We start from the raw sequence: 19,250 nt of genomic DNA, 5'->3' as shown, positions 1-19,250 counted from the left end.
CTAGGCCCTGCTGCCTAAGTTTCAACCTCTCCCGACCCCCAAAAGTATACAAGAGGGCCCCATGATTTATCTGGAATCTTTTAAAGTGCCTCCATCATCAGCCATTGGTGCTGGTCACCCCTGTTGATTCTGCTGAAATAATCCCTAACACTCTTTTACCACTGAAGGCCTTTGATACTGTTCTGGATTACACTGCCTATACAGATATCATCAGAATGCCAGTTCGGGGTCCACTTTCAGAGTTGCTTAGGGACAAGGCAGTTTTGGACATAGTCAAATGCACTGATAAGGCAAGCCTTGGGGTTCACTGATCTTGTACAAGCTTCTGTTAAGGGCTTTCATATAAAAGCACAGTAAATGAGGCAGACACCATTGTCGCATATTTGGAATCTGATGAAGGTCCCCATCTGGCTCTACAAAACTTTAGTGACTTTAATACTTGTACTAAGGTTGAGCTTAATAGTTCCCTGGTGCTCTCTTTTGAGGACATTCTTTCCTTTAAGGCAGTCCTATAAAAAGCAGCCGAGGTCCTTGAATTGCCTTTGACAGATGCAGAGCTAAAGAATAATGTATTAACAGAAATGCTCCAACATGGTTCCTCCAAAATGTGATCCCTTTTGCCTTTTAATGAGCACCCCTTATACCTAAATATGTCGCCTTGGGTTAAGCTGACTTTTGCTCATTCCATCCACTTCTGGTTTGCTCATTGTCATGACCTGGCTCTGGATGACCCAAAACATCTATCCCTCATATTGTGCCTGAAGATCTGCTATTTCAAGCTCTTTATGGCTCAAAATGAATACTAGTTCTTTCTCTTTCCATCTGACAGAATGACCATGGATAAAGACCAGAGAGAAGAAATTGTTCTCATCGCGGACCATGGCAATTCGTTCATGCAGTGCTCCATGCCTGTTGGCAGACTACTCCCATGCTCTAAGAAAGACGGTGTAGATGATGGTTCTGCTTCTTACAGCAGTGCAAGAGGGCACTTTGCCTTAGTGGTTCATTATGGATTTGGGAGTCACCAAGCAAATTCTTAGACCGGTTATCGACACCCTAGATTCGTTGGATTAATCTACAAGTTCCCCTGTGACTTTTCAAAGACACCCTTGGATGCGCTGGTAGATACTGCATTTGACAGTTTCCACCTCTTTGGCAAAAAGGCCTACTTGCTCTTACACAGAATTACATGGTGACACATCCCTGGCTGATCCGGAACTTAGATGCTTATGTGCAAATATCCCGCTGATGTGTGAGAAATCCAAAGGCTATAGTAAATAAAGCTTTACAGGCAAAAGCAGCCTTATAAAACTGGTCGACAGCAGTATGTGCCTTCCCTGGGATTCCGGGGGAGGAGAGAGGTGGACAGGTGGTGGTGCCTTCATTAAGTACTAAGCCCAAAGATAGCAGTTCCTTTCAGCCACTGTCAGAGCTATTCAATGCATCATTGCGGAAAGGAGGTTCCATCACACCTAATATTCTGACAGTCCATCAGTATAGATTGTGCATGAGGATTCATTCTAACTTTTCGGGAGTGAGTTTGCTCATTTATTTTTTATTTGCTCTTTAGCTGGCCATGCCATACTCTCCAGCAGTGTGCCTTAGCTCTTGGAGCAGTATGCAATATGGTAGTAATGGGACACATTTTATTAGTACACCGAAGAGATGCTAATACTTCTTGGCAAGGTACACTTCGAATTCTCTATAAACCAGCAAGGTTTTGTGGGTTCTCTTTTTGCACCTGCTCAGTGATTCTTGTTTTCTTTGCAAAGGATAGAACAGGGATTTTCATTGTAATTTATCAGGCCTCATGGAACATGGTTTTCTGTTCATCATTCAGCTGCAGGAACCTTTGTCCTTATGGATGTTCTACTTTATGTTTGTTTATTTTCTGGTTTTCGTGCCTCTTTCAAGTGTTTCGTTAAAGGTTTGGTCGGCGTACTTTGTTTTGTTCTCCCTGATAATGTAGCTTTCTTCTCTTATCCTCAGCTCTTTCTGTTTCCTAATCTAACCAAAGCGAGTAATGGAGGGGGCTGCACTGCCTGCATGTTTATAAGAATGTGATTTTAGCAAAATCCTGCCTTTGCCGAGCTTTGTTCAAAATATGGGTTTCAGGAAGATAAAGTAGTCCTGGAACAGAGTGATGTCCCACTGAATAATTTTCAAATGTTATCAAAATGCTCTTGGCAACAGCCGTTCAATCTAAAGAAAGTATTTGCTTTGGCACTTCTCAGGAGTATTCCTGGCAAAGACTGGTGTAAGACTGGAAAATCGGATTCGGTCATGATCCCTGTCAGACATAACTGTCTCGGCCCTAGCCTTGCTGGGAGGGACATTTTGATGAGCCTGTGTGGCAAGATTTCTTGACTGAATCCCCCTCTCAAACACACCACCTTGGGGGTACAACTTTAGTACTTGTTCTTACGGTGAAGAATCGGCAGATAAAGTATCCATCAGAAGTAAGTATGTTTATTGTACAGTTAATTAAAACCATTACAAAAAAATGGCCATCTCTTGTAAACAATAAAACATCAGTTTAAAAAGGCTGATAGCCGCAGTAAAAAACACACATTAAGATTACGGAAAAGATCCCCTCCCCCGGCCATTGGTGACCATTGTCTTGTTTCTTCACTTTTGTTTGCAGAGATTAGCAGCGGTTCCTGAGACAGGATTACCCCCCTTATCCGAGTCTTGGCTACAGAGTGATGGCAGACAAATAGGTGCAAGTTTAAAGTGCAAAGCTTAAAGTGCAAAGTGCCGCCTCAACATCTATTGATTTGTGCAAAACATATCATATAGTTAGCCTATTGATGCTTTCCTTTGTGGCTTACATGTGCAAAAATGCTTAAAATGATGTACTTAAAACACTATTACGGTTATTGCGCAAAGGGTTGACAGGACGTCTCCAACTCAGTTCCAAGGCAGCTTCTTTGATGATCCAGCGGTTTCTGTTTTAATCGGCGGTATCCATCAGAAGAATAAGTTACTTGTCTTTGGTAACAATACTTCTGGTGTCTACTCTATCTACCTGCAGATTCCTCATTGACCCACCTACCTACCTCTCGCGCAAGGTAGTCTTGCATGCTTGATAAGGTTTGAAGTTAGTTTCTGCATTGTGTTCCTGGCGATCCTGCCTGTCTCATCTCCACCTCAGTGGGGAAAACAGAACGGAACAGACATAGTAGTGCGACAACGCCATACACAGCTCTGACCTCACATCTGGGGAGGTAAGAGAGTTGAACAGGAGTAGAGGCACCATCAACTGGCATACAAGAGCTATTTCAACTATTCCAGCCCCAGTCTTGTCTGTGGAAGAGATTCAGGAGGTCAGGAACCTGTAGGTAGATAAGAGTATGCATAGGAAGAAAATGGTACTTGCCCTGTAACTATCTGTAGTACTCTAGACTCACATGTTCTGCACACTCCTGCCACCTAGAGCTGGGCCCTGATATTTGCAACTTGTTTTTCTTCAAATAAGTTCAAAGTCACAAGATACATCTTCCTTTAGCCAACAATGCAGCAGATGAACAGTAAAATGGAGTTTAGTGTCGAAGACAACCGTACTGCGAAGTGCAAATTGAAGGAAAGAGGAAAACATCTATGTCATTACTGGCTTTCGGAGTAGAGCATCAGCACATGTGAACCTACAGCACTGCACGCTATGAACAGATGGTTCAGGGTAACACTTTTAATGTGTAGAAAGTGTGGACATAGATATATGTGCTCTGCATAGACTCTATAGCAGTTTCTCCTCAAAGAGGTGGGTAGTGAGCTTTACCACAGTTCTAGCCAACTAAAGTTCTGTTGACGGGCTTGCATATCCACACAGTACTGTTTAATGAATGTATGTGGTGTATACCAGATGGTAGATTTACAAATGTCTGCTAAAGGGATGTTACACAGGAAGGCCATGGTGACACTTTCTGCCTGTGAAATGTGCTCTAGAAGGCACAGATAATGAGTGCTTAGCTTTGGTGTAACAGGTTTGTGTGCTTTTAATCCATCTCAGAATGCCTGACTTGGAGATGGGATGTCCCATGTGAGGGTTAGCAAAGGATAAGAGATGTTTTGTCTTATGAATACAATACATGATCACTCTTTTGAAATCTAGTGTGCATAAAGCCCTTACCACTAAGGAGTGAGGACATGGGAAGAATATGGGCAGCTCTAAGGTTTGATTAATGTGAAAAGGTGACAGTGCATTTAGCAGGAATCTGAGATGGAGTCCAAGGTCCTCCACATACTGGGGTGTAGGTACACAGAGGACAAATCATGGCATCTTGCATTTTCAGGGGTAGCAAACAGGTTGATGGGCATATTACACTGCAAGTCCCAACTTATCAGGGCATGCTTCATCATAAGCAGTCTAAACAAACCATGGCGTGGCACATTGTGTTTACTGTTAATGATCAGTTTATTACTTTTTAAACAGTAAACAGGCTTTACCTTAAAGATTCTGACAAGGGTGTTAACGTTCCATCTCCTCTATCAACAACACGAAAGAAACTTAACCGATCTCCTTCTCGGTACACCAAAAAGGTAACTTGTTTATTGGAAGGAGCCTTCTCCCACACCTCCTCGCGGCCAGCATCCATGTAGTCAGCCCTTTCCCAAATGGGTTCTTCAACAGCAACTACAGAAAAAACAATAAATTATAACTATCAAAGTATTAATCTGTCATGCAGCAGCTAAGTTTAAAATCGAAATAGTTGTAGGCCAAATGCACCAAATATGTGGATAATAAAGATGTGCATGTCAGTTTATTTTTGCTAATAATCAAAATTCCAATAACAGAAATCTTAATTTAGTACAACTTCGTTTGAATAGTGCTAATATTTTGTTTAGTTATGCAACAGGCATGGTGCACAATCGGCTCCATAACAAATCTGTCCTAGAACGAGGCTTAAGGAATAACTTGAAAGCATGAAAGGCATTTACATCGAGCATCTTCTGGCTGCAAATGTGTATGATTCCCTGCTTTACCATCTATAAAACAATGGCAGCCAGATAAGCTCGATCTTGGAAAGGAGTGCATGAAGATCTGAGGAACACAGAACCACAAATAGCAAGGCTTTTAATTGGATTTATTTTTAAATAACTATCTTTATTGGATTTTGCCATCTCAAAATCAGTCATTGGTATTATACAATTAAGTGGATTTTTAAGTGGGAATTTGTGCAAGTTGATACCATTTGTAACAACTTTTGAGTGCTTTGTGCTGCATGTATGATAGTAGGAGAGTCAATGATTGTGATCACTTTCAGGGCTCCTTGTCTTGCAACCTTCAAAATATCGCAGTGTCTGTGCCCTCCCTTTCATGCTCCAACAAGAAGTCAAACATACTTTCCAGGTCAATGTATTCCAATTATCATAACATTTGCAATTCATCTCATTCAGTTACTGTTTAGCCAATAATATGTGGCACTGCCGGGTATGTTAGTTTCAATTGGCTCGCATGTTATGACTTTAAAAGGATTCAAGATTGGAAGCTGCTCTTAGTTATTTATTCATTTTTGGGAAAATGTGGTCCAGGAAGTGTCGTAGATGACATGAGACTTCTTGCTAGCTATACATTTGCAGTGAAAATTGCAAATGGATTTTAAAGCTTATCAAGAGTGCAAATGGTGTTGCTTACTTGTTAGATTCTACAGATGAACATAATATATACCTGAGCTGTATCCAGTCATCACGAAGTCCAATTAGTGGACAAATCTAACATCATGTGACAAGTAATGCATACGAATTTTCATTTGTCAATTATTAAAATAAAAATTCAAAGTCCATTGTAAATAAAAATGTTAAAAACGTACTACTGCATTATAGGTTAAACAAGCATAGTTACAGTTTCTTCAGTAAATGCTACCTACCACCTGTATATAAAATCTGATAAGTTTCCAGTTTGGTCTGTGGCATTCAGGTTTGTGGCAATACATAACGCCAGTGATAAGACAATGTATCTGTGATGACTGTTGATCCTCATTATCCTTTGAAGGGCTGTAAAGCCAGTTCCAAACAATATGAGGTCCACATCTCCATAGTGGAAACGTTCTTGGGCTTTCTTAATTTTTAATAATCTTTCTTAATCTACCCATGAGTGAACAGCATCACCAAAGTCTCCTCAGGGACGATCATATGATGCTCTAAGATTGCAAAGTACCGCAAAGAGGCATCCTGGGATATATTAACCTTTGCCAATATGATGAATGTTAATGTCCATGAAATCAACTATGATGACAAGGCAGGTCAAGTGCTGCTTTCCAAGCAGCTTTGCCAGGAGACAATCCCTTCTCTCTAATAATGACATTGCAGCATGGCTTAGGTTTCCAAATCAGCACCTAAATGAACCCTTACACTTTAGGAATAAAGGTTTGTAGATAAATAAGGCGAGTTTTGTGGTAATGCATAATAATATGTTTGGTGAACATCGATCACTGCATATTACTACAAGCACCTCATACAAAACACTGTTGGTGGTATTGGTATAACGGTTTGGGTCTGCTTTGCAACTGAAGTAACTGGACACCTCACAATCAATAAGACCGGCATGAAATCTACTTTATACCAACACATTCTAGAATGGAAACGTGAGATCGTCATTTAACAGCTAAATCTTAGTTGAAATCCATGCAACAAGACAATGTTTCAAAACACATCAGCAGATCAATGACTCGAAAATACCACAGTTGTGAAATTGCCACATCAAAGTTCAGACATAAAGACCATTTAGATGCTGTGAGGGTGGTTGAGCATAAACAAAGTTACCCAAATGTCACTGAGCTAAAACAGGTTTGTAAGGAGGTACGTGTCAGAATACATTCCAGGGAATGCAAGAGAATGTTAATCTCCAACAGGAAATATTTTTCTCACGGTATTGCTGCTAAAGGGGTCTCTACTCGTCTCTGAGTCAAAAGTTGCATTTACTAGCTCCACACAAGGTTACTGAATGCGTTTGATGTTTATATAAAATAATGACAAAGGGAAAAATGTGTTGTTTATGTGAGCTTACATTTCTCTATGCTGAGGTCATAATGAAGGAGATACATATTGACTGAAAAAAACATAGGTTTCAGGCACGTTATAGTTAGGAATTAGCATTTAAAAAGAACCTTAGAAATCCACTAAAAAACCATAGGTTTCAGGGACGTTATAGTTAGTTGGACATTTGACTCCTATAAAACCAGAGAAATTTGCCAGTTATAGTTAGTTGAGCTAACTATAACTCGCGCGCCTGCAATGCACTGCTGATGACGTCACATATTGCATCACTCATGACATGGTCCATTATAAATGGCATATATACCAGCGTACATAAAACATGTATGACGTGGTTTTGCAGGTCCTTGCAAGAAGTCCCTCAAATCAACGCCATCTTTAAGTAAAGATAAGTGTTGTTTTACCTCTGTTAGTAGACCTTTGTAGCCACTCAAGGCACAGTTTTCCTACACTGTATGTTGTTACAATCCCCGGACATATCTTGGATCTGGCCTGGTGAATGTAAACCCTTGTGTTGTATTCAAGAATCTATCTTGACAGTTGTTTGTGTCTGTGGGCCAAAGGGTCTTTGATATCAAAAGGTTTCTGTTCTACCACTGAAGTGTGACGATCAAGGTCCTGGACAATCATTCTAGTTCCAAAAAGGATTTCGTATGGAGTGATTCCACCCAGAGAACTTCGTGTCAGATTGTTAAGACTACGTTGGACACTTATTAGATGTTTGACCCACCCGTCACCCGAGCCTAATACCCAGCTGTTATAGATTGCTTTATGTCCCGTTTTTTTTCTCCACAACCGAATTTCCCTCAGGACGGAATGGACTAGAATACCGCAATGCAACGCCCAGATTGGCCATGGCCTCCTTGTAAGCCTTTGAGCTAAACGCAGGACCCTGGTCAGAATGTAGCGGGCTGACTGCGTATGTGCCGATAAAGACTCGCAAATCTTTTATAACCGTTCGGGCGTCAGCCGAGCGCTGAGGCCACATCCAAATGAATCTTGAGCATGAGTCCACTGTGACCATGATATATTTGTAGTTACCATCCCTTTGTAAGGGACCGCAGTAGTCCAGGTAAACGCACGCTAATGGTTTATCTGAAATTAACAGGGGCGTCTGTGCAGGACGTTTCACTGTAGAGACTTTCATCTTTTGGCAGATTTCACATTCCAAAACATAGTTTCTGGTCTGTTTCCTCATGCGCGGCCACCAGTATCTCCGTTTTAATAACAACACTGTGGCGGAAACACCTGCATGTGCAGAAGCAAGTCCTTCATGTGCTGCTAACATTAGTCCTAATCTATGTTCCATGTTTGGAATTACTCTATCCTCCACATCAGGGATTGGAGCAAATGGAACATTATTTGCATCAGTTATATACGAGTATTTGAGTGGAAAGCCTTTTGGTAATGTTTTTCCTCTGACTTTGCTGGAAGCAGCGACAGCTTGCATTATTTCGTTGTCTATTTTTGTTTTTGAACGAGTGATTGCAGCTACGGAAGCCGTTTGCACAGCTGCATTCGCGGATTCATCAGCCAATGAATTCCCTGCAATGTGAACGCCATCACGTTGATGACTCAGTGTATGGATCACGTGAGTCTTTTGTAGTTCTTTTTGTAATTGAACTACTTGTTCCCAAAGCAACTTACGTTTGATTGTGCCACCTTTTGCATCTTTGAAACAGTTTTGAATCCAGTTCTGCAAGTATTTATTCTAGGATTGGACGCAGTAATAAGAATCGCACACTATGAGTGAGGGGAATTCGCGATCAGTATTTTCAAGCGCCATCTTGAATGCTTGCAGTTCAGCTCGCTGAGCTGTACAATCTCCGAGAGATTGTGTTTTAGTGACCATAGGTCGGAATTTGCCACCGAGCCAGCGACCCTTAACGATCGCGCACGCAGCACTATAAGCTTGTTTGCCCCCCAATTGCGGGTTGTGCTGATCCGTCTGTATAAATTATACATTCGTACTGTTCTAGAGGCAGAATCTCAGTGGGCAGAGGACATTCTTGTTCGTATTGTAGAAATTCTTGTGTTTTCAAATAGGGGACAAAAACGTATTCAATGTCTGTTGCAGCAAGAGAGTTAACCCATTGTATCCATCTCGGATGTAAAGCCTTTGCATTTGGAATGCTCGCTTTTGTCACGGCTTCTAAAGCAGGTACGGGAGTAACAACCATTTTTTCTGTGCTAGGGCTCTCTCTTTTGCTACTGCAGTTTGAACCGCTGTCAGAATTTTTTCTGTAGAGGTGAATTTCATTTCAGCTTGTGTGTACAAGTGTGATTTATAAGCTATTGGTACGTTTTCTCCTTTATTAAAGGTTACGTACGTGAATCGCATCTTCCTGGAATGATTCGAATTACAAGGTTGCGTACGTTTACTCGTGTTTGTAAATGTGTTGTTGCTAACATGTCTGTTTGCACTGAACGCAAAATTCCTGTGTGTTTTTGAGTCCAATTAACTGTTTTGAAATCAGGTTTGATTAATTCATAGAGAGGTTTAACCCTTTCTGTGTAGTTTAGAATGTATGTTCTTCCGAAATTTAGGAAACCTAGAAACGATTGTAAGTTTTTCAGCGTTTTTGGAGGTTGGAGCAGCGCACATTTTTCTAAAAAGTTGGCTGCCAGGCATTTGCCTTCACTTGATAATTCGTATCCCAGAAAAAGGACGTTTAAATGGGCAATTCGTGATTTTTTAAAACTGAATTTGTACCCTTCAGATGCGAAGCCAAGTATTATGGTATTCACCCTGTTCAAGTGCCTATCCAAGTCATCGTCTGTTAGATAGAAGTCATCGACATAAGATAATGCCTCATCATCATACGTTTGTAGTAACTCTGTTACTCTGGCTGAAAATAACCCTGGACTATTCTTGAATCCCTGGGGGAGACGACAGAATTGACGCTGTGTCCCCATGATTGAGAAAGCGGTAAAGTACCTACTTTCTGGTGCAATGTTTTGGCAGAAAAAAACTTTAGAAATATCTAAAGTGGTTTTATATTTTTTACGCACAATGTTATTCATTAGTGCTGCACTATGTGCATTTTGTACTGCAAAGGTTTTGCAACAAGAGTTTTAAATGTCTGTAATCCAAAACTAGACGATATGTATTGTCTGGTTTGGAGACAGGAAACAAAGGATTGTTAATTGACGAGGTGCATGTTTCAATCACCCCTTGGTATTCAAGTTGATCTAATATCTCCCTGACTTGTTTTTTAGCTTCTTGCTTAACTGGGTACTGCCTTTGTGCAGTCGGTTGAGTTTTTAACTGGATTTTATGGTGAGGGGAATCCTCATCCCATCCTACATGATTTTTATATAATGTAAGAGCCTGGGCTACAGACCATTTTCTGGCATAAGTATATATTTTAAATGAATTGGAATATGATTGGAGAAGGCTGGCATAATGATGCCTTCGCCATGTGGGCACTCCCTGACAAATTCAGGTGGCCAGTCTTGTTCAGCTAGAAGAATGTCATAGCCCTTAGAGAGCTTCTCCCAAAAGAGTGCTCTTATTTTTCTTGTTATATCCCCCTCCATCCGGAGTGTTACTTCATATAACTTATGGGGTACACTAACCCTGGTATTAGCAGTTTCAACTTGGATGTACTCATTCAAGTCCACTATCTCCAGATGATCCTTCAAGATCTTGCGAGCTACGGTTACTTCTGCTGCGCTGTCCAACATTGTCTGATCCCACTCCCCGTTCTTGAGATGTTTCCTCAAGATCCTCGGCATGTCTAATCTTTAGACCTGCTACCTTCTTTTGGTGAATTGGGTTTTCTTATTTTTTGGAACTTGTTGATCGTCTTTGGACTTCACACGTTCTTCCTTTTGTTCTGACCGTCCTCTTCTTTCGGATTTCTGTGATGAAGTCTGAAAGGTGCGAGAGGAATGATTATCAGTATCTTGATATCTATCAGGTTTTTTCAAATTATCCCTATTCCTGAGGTTATAACTCCTTTCAGAAGGCTCCTTTTGCGGAGTTTTACCTCGGGATTGAGAACGCTTCTCTTTAGAAGTTTGTTTAGTGTTCTCCCACTTCTTTTTAGGAACAGTGAGAGTGTTTTTAATAAAGACCTTTTCAGGACTTTCAGTTAGTTGTGGTTTAACTGGTTTCCCACCCAGACTGTCTCTACCTAGTTCTTCATAGGATTTTTCGATTATTCTGGCCAATTTGTATGGTTGCTCAGTTACATCAAATTCCCTTAATTTTTGGGGGATCGCCACGGATGCTGCCTCACCTTTAATATTAGCTAATATTATTGTTGAGACCTGTTTGAAATCTTTCAGTAGTTTCATACCCAGATTTAAAGCAGGCTCTGCCCCGTATTTATTTTGAATCTGTTTCAGGACATCTGGTATTACCGCCATAGACGGAACACCATGTGTTTTCGAGTAGATTGCAGCAAAGACTGTACCCCAAGTGTCACAGTCCTCCAGGTGTGGTGCGATCCCATTGGTAAACAGATTGTTAGAATCCTGTGTTTCTCATGAGGGGTAGTATCAGGAAATACGGCCTCCATTTGAGTAATTTTTTGAGCTGTCCAGAATGGAATTTATTCCCGTTTTGCTGGAAAATTTACCAATGTCTGTGGTGTGCTTTTATTTGTGTTCCCCTGGTAAGGGGTTTGTTGTGGAATCCTTATGGGAGGTTGGACTGTTAGAGTCCGCATGACATATTGAACCAATTGTCTATGTTATGTATTTTGAGTAGTTGTATTAGTTGAATCAATAGTTCCACATCTGACAGTTCTTCAATGGCAGGATGTGGTGTATAGCTAGCTAATACCGGCCGCCTTGCTCCTGGTCTTCCTAACTGATCGAGGCTGGTAATGTGATTATGTTGTAGGGCGCCTTTAAACCAGGGCGCATGCTCTTGGTATGTTAGTGGAATTTCAACATCCTCGAAAGGAGTGTATTCCGTTGGAGGTTCCTCTTCTTTGTAGAAGTGAAAAACGTTACTGGATTTGCTTCAGGGAAGACAATCCATGAATGGATTACCTCTGTCTGCCAATATTCATGTGCCTCTATGACAAAAACTACCCTACCACCTCTTGGTGATAGGCCATTTTTAATAAGTTTTATAGTGATGGTTTTCTTTAAATTTTCCGGGATGATTATAGCATCCTCATCGGTCTCTTGGAAACCTGTAACGTCTAAGCCTGGTTGGGCTGCATTTGCTGCAGCTCTACCGGTTTAGTTTTCAGTCATTTTGTTGGCTGAAATTTTGCCTAGCAAGTTTCAAGGAAACAAAGATAAGGTGCACAATATTTTGGAACACTGTATCCTTCAACGTTGAACAAACCAAAAACTAATACATAGGATTTTCATCCTACTCAGTTATGGCGGATATTTTATCCTTTCACCCACTCCAGACGTCTATTGGAGTATTTTATGGGAAAAAGGGGTCTCTGTGAAAAGCACGACTGAGTTACTTTAGTATCTAGCGTTAAATTAGTGCCTTCCCAAACTTTGGGCGCCATGTAGTGTAGTTCCTATATTCCCAATAGGCTCTGCACATTGGAATAATATATCCTATAGTTTAGACGTAGGGCTGAGGTCGACCAGGTCTCGATCGAATATATGAAACTTTTTTTTTTTTTAAATCTTTTTATTATTTTTAAAACCAAGAAGAAGAAATAGACACATCAGGTGCCATACATTCATACACAATAATGGATTGGACAGATACTTTGACAGGATAGACTTGGAGCAACAGAAGGATCCCTGAAGCGCCTGCGTTGATAAGTCCAAAACAGATATTGCAACAATACAATCGAGAAACAGTTCAAGCACGAGCCATCCAATCCCGCCCACACTGTATAATCAGGATAATAGAAGAAGCGAGGCCACCGGACATTGGAATTTAAAAGAAAGCAGGATATGTCACCAACTATACTAAAAAGGGAATGACCAAGAAAGACGAAGGAATGAGAAACCAAGAGAAGGACACACAAAGTAAATAACAAACCCATCCCCCCACCCTGCAGCCCTGCATATGGCTGTCGCCTAACCCCAACTAGCAGCATGCCTGTCGCCCCAACTAACTAGGTTCCAAAGATGGAAAAGAGAAAAACATGGGGGAGGGCATATACGTATAGGCTCCCAGCCCCTTTCCCCCCCCTCCCAGAGACAAGCACCCCCTATAGTCAAAAATACAAGTGTATCAGAGACCATAGTAGAAGAAAATTAGGGGGAGCCATAATACACCGCCCAGCCTCACGTAAGTCCAACAGTTGCAGATCGAACACCCATTTGAGCCAAACCAACCGCCCCGGTCAATCGATCTCAGCCTTGACCCCTCCGAACCATCACGCGAACCCCTCCCAGCAAGACTAATATGCCAACGAGAGAATCAAAGAAGAAAAGGAATCCAACAGAAATCAGTCCATTACTACCCATAGTCGGTGTCCACGAGAACTTCAGCAGCACAAAAAAGCTCCCTCCTGGATGGATAGTCCCAATGTAGTTTTTCCCGCAATCGTACAGCCACCAAGGCAGGAAAGGATGAAAACAAAGTGGAAGAACAGTCAACAACAAAAGTCTCCGGGAGGGGAACGTCAATCGATACATCCAAAGTCAGCAATGATGGAGGGCTTAGCGATGTGCTCATGACCTCGGGAATACAGTTCTCCAGAGCACCAACTGAGGGTTTCGACACTTGTTTCCTCACAGGGTCCTCGCACAGAATCAAAATGGCCGTTGCTTGAATCGCAGCCGGTTGTTGTTCCTGCAGTGAAGCAGGGTCCGGTTCCCCAAACATCATCTCAGATAGGCCGGTATTCATTTTGTGTATCAGGGCATCCATATACGAATGAAACGCCCCGAGCGCTACCAATACTGACATCAGCAATGGCTCATGCTCCGTTCGGTCAGTTATCTCTCGCCCGGTACCAATCATGATCACCTCCCCCGGTGAATCCGGTATCCCCGGGGGAACAAACAGGAACATGAATGGGCAGCGTCGGAGGGTGACTGTTCGTTATATGCGGCAGTAATCCGCCCGTCGACACCGCAGGGAAATTCCCCGACCCCCCGAACCCCGGCGGGAGCCAAAACCCGGGCCCGCGGGATGGGGACCACCACCCACAGTCGATATCTTACCAAGTCACTCCTCCCTCGATGTTAAGTAGTCAAACGATCGCCGACAAATCCGGCCGAAAAAGAAACCTCCACTTCGATGGACCGGACCCTGCTTGAATCACTCGGCCGATGTTGTTGAACTGCAACCCGGCTATGCAAATACTCAAGGCCCCGGCGTCTCCGGTGGACTAGGCCACAAACCTAGACTCGACGCAACTCTGTCAAACAAGCCGATCAAAATTTCAGGATTACACCATCGGAGTGCGGAACAGTTCATCTACACGGAGGTAGGGCGTTAAAACAGGATAATGGACAGGATCATCCGGCAGGATACGGAGGTCGGCGGAGCCGGGAGCCTAAGCAGCCATCTTGTTTGCCAGCGTAGCTCCTCGTCCCTAATATATTAAACTTAATAATGAGTGCCAGCTAGCTCAGAGGTCACTAGAATCTTTCTTGAATTCACAAGAAGGGATTAGTTTCTGACAACCGCATAAACAGGACAACTTTGTTTCCCAAGAATAAGAAATATATCTCTGGAGTCGCAGAAACAATAGATAAGTATTTCACTCAGTCAATTGTGCATGCTTCGTTTCGACAGAGGTGCAGGGAAATAGAGAGACGGGTGTTTTCAATAAAAAGGTTTATTGAACAGTCTTCTTTCTCATGCAAGTAAAGTGAACTGCTACAATCGTAATGCAGACTGCAAAGTATAATGCGTACAGCGAGAACAATATTATAAAATAATTCTGTAAGAGCATTGTATGGTTTCTAAACCATATATAAATACATACCTAAATAACAATGGCTAAAAGTACTCAACTGGTGCTTCTAAAATACGCCTACCCCAATGAACCTAACCTAAGTGTAGTACGTGGGAAGAAGTAAGTGTTGTGTAGCATAGGTTTTAGTTTTCTTTGCCAATAATCTATCCAAGATTTCTCTTAGGTTCTAATCATCTCCGTACCTTGGTTTAGAATGAAGGATGTCTGGTATCTCTTGTCTTGAGACTATTTCGCCAACAACCCGCAAGGGGAGCTTGGAAACACTGGAGCTGAATTCTCAGCGAGAGAAAGGACAGCTTCTTGATCAGTGCGTCAGCTGGAGGGTCGGCTTCCTTCGGCACTTGCTGTAGCGAGCTGCGTCAGGCAAGTAGATAGTCGAACTGCACCAAACCACCGTGTCTTGCTAGAGCAAGGGAAGGCATATTTATACCTTGAAGGAGCCTAGTTTGACGTAAAGTCTGGCATAATAACGTCAGTAAAGAACCCCAAGGGAATAGTAGTTGTTTGTAAAGTACATGAGTTCTTGGACAAATCAATATTCAAGCAAGGGGAGGTCCCTGACTGCTTAAGCTGATTTTCCAAGAAATCGTTGTGACGTCTTGGTATGGGTGGAAGTAGCCATGCCTGTATTTAGACTGCATGGGCTATGTCTAAATAAGGGAATGATTTATATGCCTATATTAGGGCAATATGAATTGTACCTATATAAGGGCATGAATCGGGAAAATTCACACGGATCCTAAAACGCCATACAACAAGCGATGCTGCGGGAGGGGTGGAGTGCATCACCCTGAGTGCGCACGTGCGAAAAAGCAATTTTGCCGTGCGCAATGATGTGATCTTTGACCTCATTCAGTCACATCTGTCTCATTTTAAGGACCTGCTGGACCGTACTGTAGGCCTGAGCCAGTGGGCAGCGCTCCCCTATAGACATGTGGTGTTGGCTTTTAGGACACTGTAGTGAGCTCGTTACTAAGTGTACATGCACACAGGCTTCCGCCACTGCATTACACGCGCACATTATGCTTCTAGCATGCGCTCTGTTCCTTTCTATATAAACATTCGTATAACTTATAATTATTTAACCTTGTGAATTCTCGAGCACTCCATCTGCTCTTTAAACCACAATTACCAGTAACAGTTGGTAGATCGTACTTCAATAACGAAGGATGCACTCCACTCCTATTTTCTATCAAGCTTGAAATAAGCCTTCATTTACCTCCAGACGTTTCCACCATTAAATTATTTCTGCCTTTTCAGACATTCCATTGATTGCCTCAAGTAGGGCGGATTTATTTGAGGTATTGCGTTTCTGTGATTTCAGAGGGATGAGTAGTAGTGTGTTGGAGCTTCTGAGGTTCCTGGATTGACCCGCCCTTTTGAATTTGGTGGCCAGGTATTCTGCTTTGCCTGTATGCAGGGCTTTATGTGTGAGGCAGGCTGTGCAGAAGTTGGCTCGTTGGTCAATCGGGAGCCATTTCAGTTCTTTGAGTGCCGGAGAGATGTGGTCATATTTCTTTGTTCCTGTGACCATTCTTGCTGCTGCGTTGAGGGTGGAGGTGAGAGGTCCCAGGTGCGACTTGGCTGTTCCAGTCAGTACAGCGATGCCATAGTCAATTTTGGAGAGCACAAGTGCCTGCGTGGCCTGTTTCAGATCTTTGGGGGGGGAGGAAGGGTTTGATTTTATAGAGAAGTTTCAGGTTCATGAACGCGTTTTGGCGGTTTTAGAGATGTGTTTATTCATGTCCAGTTTGGGGTCGAGAGTGATTCCTAGGGATTTTGCGGAGTCCATTGGCGTTATAGAGACATTGAGGGTATTTAAGGCTTTGAACCATTCCACTATTTGTGGGTTTTCATCTTTGTTCGAGATTAGGAGTACTTCCGTTTTCTCTTCATTCAGTTTGAGGTGGTTGGCTGAGAGCCAGTGTTGGACCTCCATGAGTGTAGCATTTAATCTGTGAATGTCTGCGATCGAAGTGGATTCCAAATAGAGTTGAGTGTCATCCGCGTAAAGGTGGAAGGGGATGTTGGATTTCCTTAGAAGTGAGGTGAGGGGTTCCATGTATATGTTGAAGAGTTGCGGGGAGAGTACTGATCCTTGAGGGACTCCTCTGCCGAGGGGGAGGGGGTCTGATTCGAAGCTGTTGATCTTTATTCTTTGAGTTCGGTTGTTAAGAAAGGAGGAGAACCATTTTAGGACTGTCTTTTCGATGCCCGCTCTCTCTCGGAGGACATTAAGTAGGAGGGTATGATCTACTGTGTCGAATGCAGCCGAGAGGTCAAGGAGAATGAGAAGGCTACAATGGTTGGAGTAGAGTGACATGTGCAGATCATCAAGGACATTTAGGATTGCGGTTTCAGTACTGCAGCCTTTCCTGAACCCTGACTGGAGAGGATCCAGTAGATTAGAATTCTCTAGATGTTGGTTTAATTGTGAAAGCACACATCTTTCCAGAATTTTGGATAGGAACGGAAGGTTCGAGACCGGCCTGAAGTTGTTCATGTCCATGAGGTCAAGGCCAGGTTTTTTCAGCAGTGGTGTGACTTGTCCTAGTTTAAGGCAGTCAGGGATGTAGCCCTCGCTCAAGGAGCTATTGATGATCTTGCCCCAGATTGGGTCTAGAGTTAGCTTCAAATCCTTGGTCAGTCTCGAGGGAAGTTGATCGAGGGAGTGAGATGAGGGTTTCGCAGCGGCGATAAGATTGCTTATCATTTCTTCCTTGACCGGCTGGATGGGATGGGGGATGGGGTTGGTTGCAGGACTGGAGCTGCAAAGTTGTCGCATTGGGTCTTGGACGTAACTAAGTTGACTGCCTTAGGAATAGAATGGAGGTTTGGTTCCTAATGATGTTGAAGAGTTCTTTGGGGCGGTTTTTGGCATTATCTAATGCAGAGCAGAAGGAGGATTTTTTGCTTTTGATGTGGGTGTAGTAGTTTTTGCATGCTGCCTTGAGTTGGTCCCGATGGATGGCGGTGGGGTTGTATCTCCAGGTTCTTTCTAGGGATCTTAGGTGTCTTCTTTCATCATTAATGTCAGTAGAGAACCACGACCTAGAGGGAATGCTTCTGGATTTTTTTAGTTTCAGAGGTGCCAGCTGATCCAGGGCGAGCTCAAGGTTGGAATGGTAGAGCGAGGTGAGTTCCGAGGTAGGGAGGGACTCCGTCGTGTTCGGGAGGAGAGTGCTGAGTCCTTCCTCTAGCTTATCTCGGGGGACTCTGGAAGTGTTCCTGACCCACTTAGGGGGGGGCTTGAGTGGGTGGGCGGGAAAGGGTCGGCTGGATGATATGAAAGAGAATGATGTGGTGGTCTGACCAGTCCACCGGAATTATGTGATCAATCGAGACTGCATTTTTGTTCGCAATGATGGCATCCAGGGTCGCTCCTCTGTAATGCGTTTCCTCTGAGCAGTGTTGGATCAGATCGTTGTCTTGCAGAAGGGTGTTGAGAGATTGGATCAGCGGGTTATTGGAATCATTCCATCTTAGGTTGAGGTCGCCCATAATTAAGCTGTCGTCGCTGTTAAGTGCAGATTGGGTGATCAGATCTGACAACTGAGCTCTAAATTCGTTGGAGTTGCCTGGGGGATGGTAGAGGAGATGGCATTGACGTGAGCTATGACCGTGAGGTTTGATGTTGACCGACAGGCATTCGAAGGAGCTGTACAGGTAGGAGGGGGCTTCAGAGATGTAGAGGTCACTTTTGTGGATAATAGCTTTGTGTATGGGCCTGTCTTTGCGAATAATTGAGAAACCGGGTGGCACCAGAATGTCCAGAATGGGGTGGGATAGGGTGTTTAGCCATGTTTTCGTGTTGAAGGCTACATCAAGGTCATGAGAGAGGATGGATTCAGCTATTTCCGTTGCATGTTTGACTGCAGACCGGCTGTTGATAAGCATACAGTTCAAGGGGGGGTCATCTTTTGGTTTCAAATTGTCAGGCTTGGCTCTGGGAATGGCTGAAGGAGACAATGGGGTCTAGAGGCTCTACGGGGGGGGCTTGTTCCTACCCACTCCGGTGATGACTTGGATCGAGGAGGTGAGAGTCGAGTTCAGGGGTGGGGTCTGGGCTGGCTGGTTCGGGTGGAGTTCGTACGAAGCAACGAGTGCGCTCACTTCCTGGGAGGAGAGGGAGGTTAAATTCCTTCTGGGGTTGACTGTTCGCGACTTCGTCAGGTCTTTAGTGAGAGGAGGCAAGGAATCTGGGTGGGGATGAGCCCGGTTGGTGGGGGGATAGTCATTCCTAGGGAGAGGCGGAGGGATGTGAAGTGGAACAGAGGGAGGGGAGGGTAGCTGGAGATTCCCAAGGGCAGATAGGGTTTCCTTAAGGCCAAAGATCGGGGTCGTGATTTGTGCTTCAATAATGTCGAGGCGGCGCGACTGCTCGGGTGA

General features: G+C 43.3%; 1 protein-coding gene across 1 annotated transcript in view; it reads right to left on the bottom strand.

The window, feature by feature from the left end:
- ZFAND4 (zinc finger AN1-type containing 4) overlaps window positions 1-19,250 on the bottom strand; it is a 371,796-nt gene that overhangs the window by 248,087 nt on the left and 104,459 nt on the right. Inside the window, exon 5 of the mRNA XM_078643109.1 lies at window positions 4,447-4,633. Within this exon, the coding sequence (XP_078499235.1) occupies window positions 4,447-4,633 (187 nt within the window). The remainder of the gene's footprint in view (window positions 1-4,446; window positions 4,634-19,250) is intronic.

Source organism: Lissotriton helveticus, chromosome 5_1 (genome assembly GCF_964261635.1).
Source record: "Lissotriton helveticus chromosome 5_1, aLisHel1.1, whole genome shotgun sequence".
Classification (NCBI taxonomy): Eukaryota; Metazoa; Chordata; class Amphibia; order Caudata; family Salamandridae; genus Lissotriton; species Lissotriton helveticus.
This window is presented reverse-complemented; position numbering and strand designations above follow the sequence as displayed.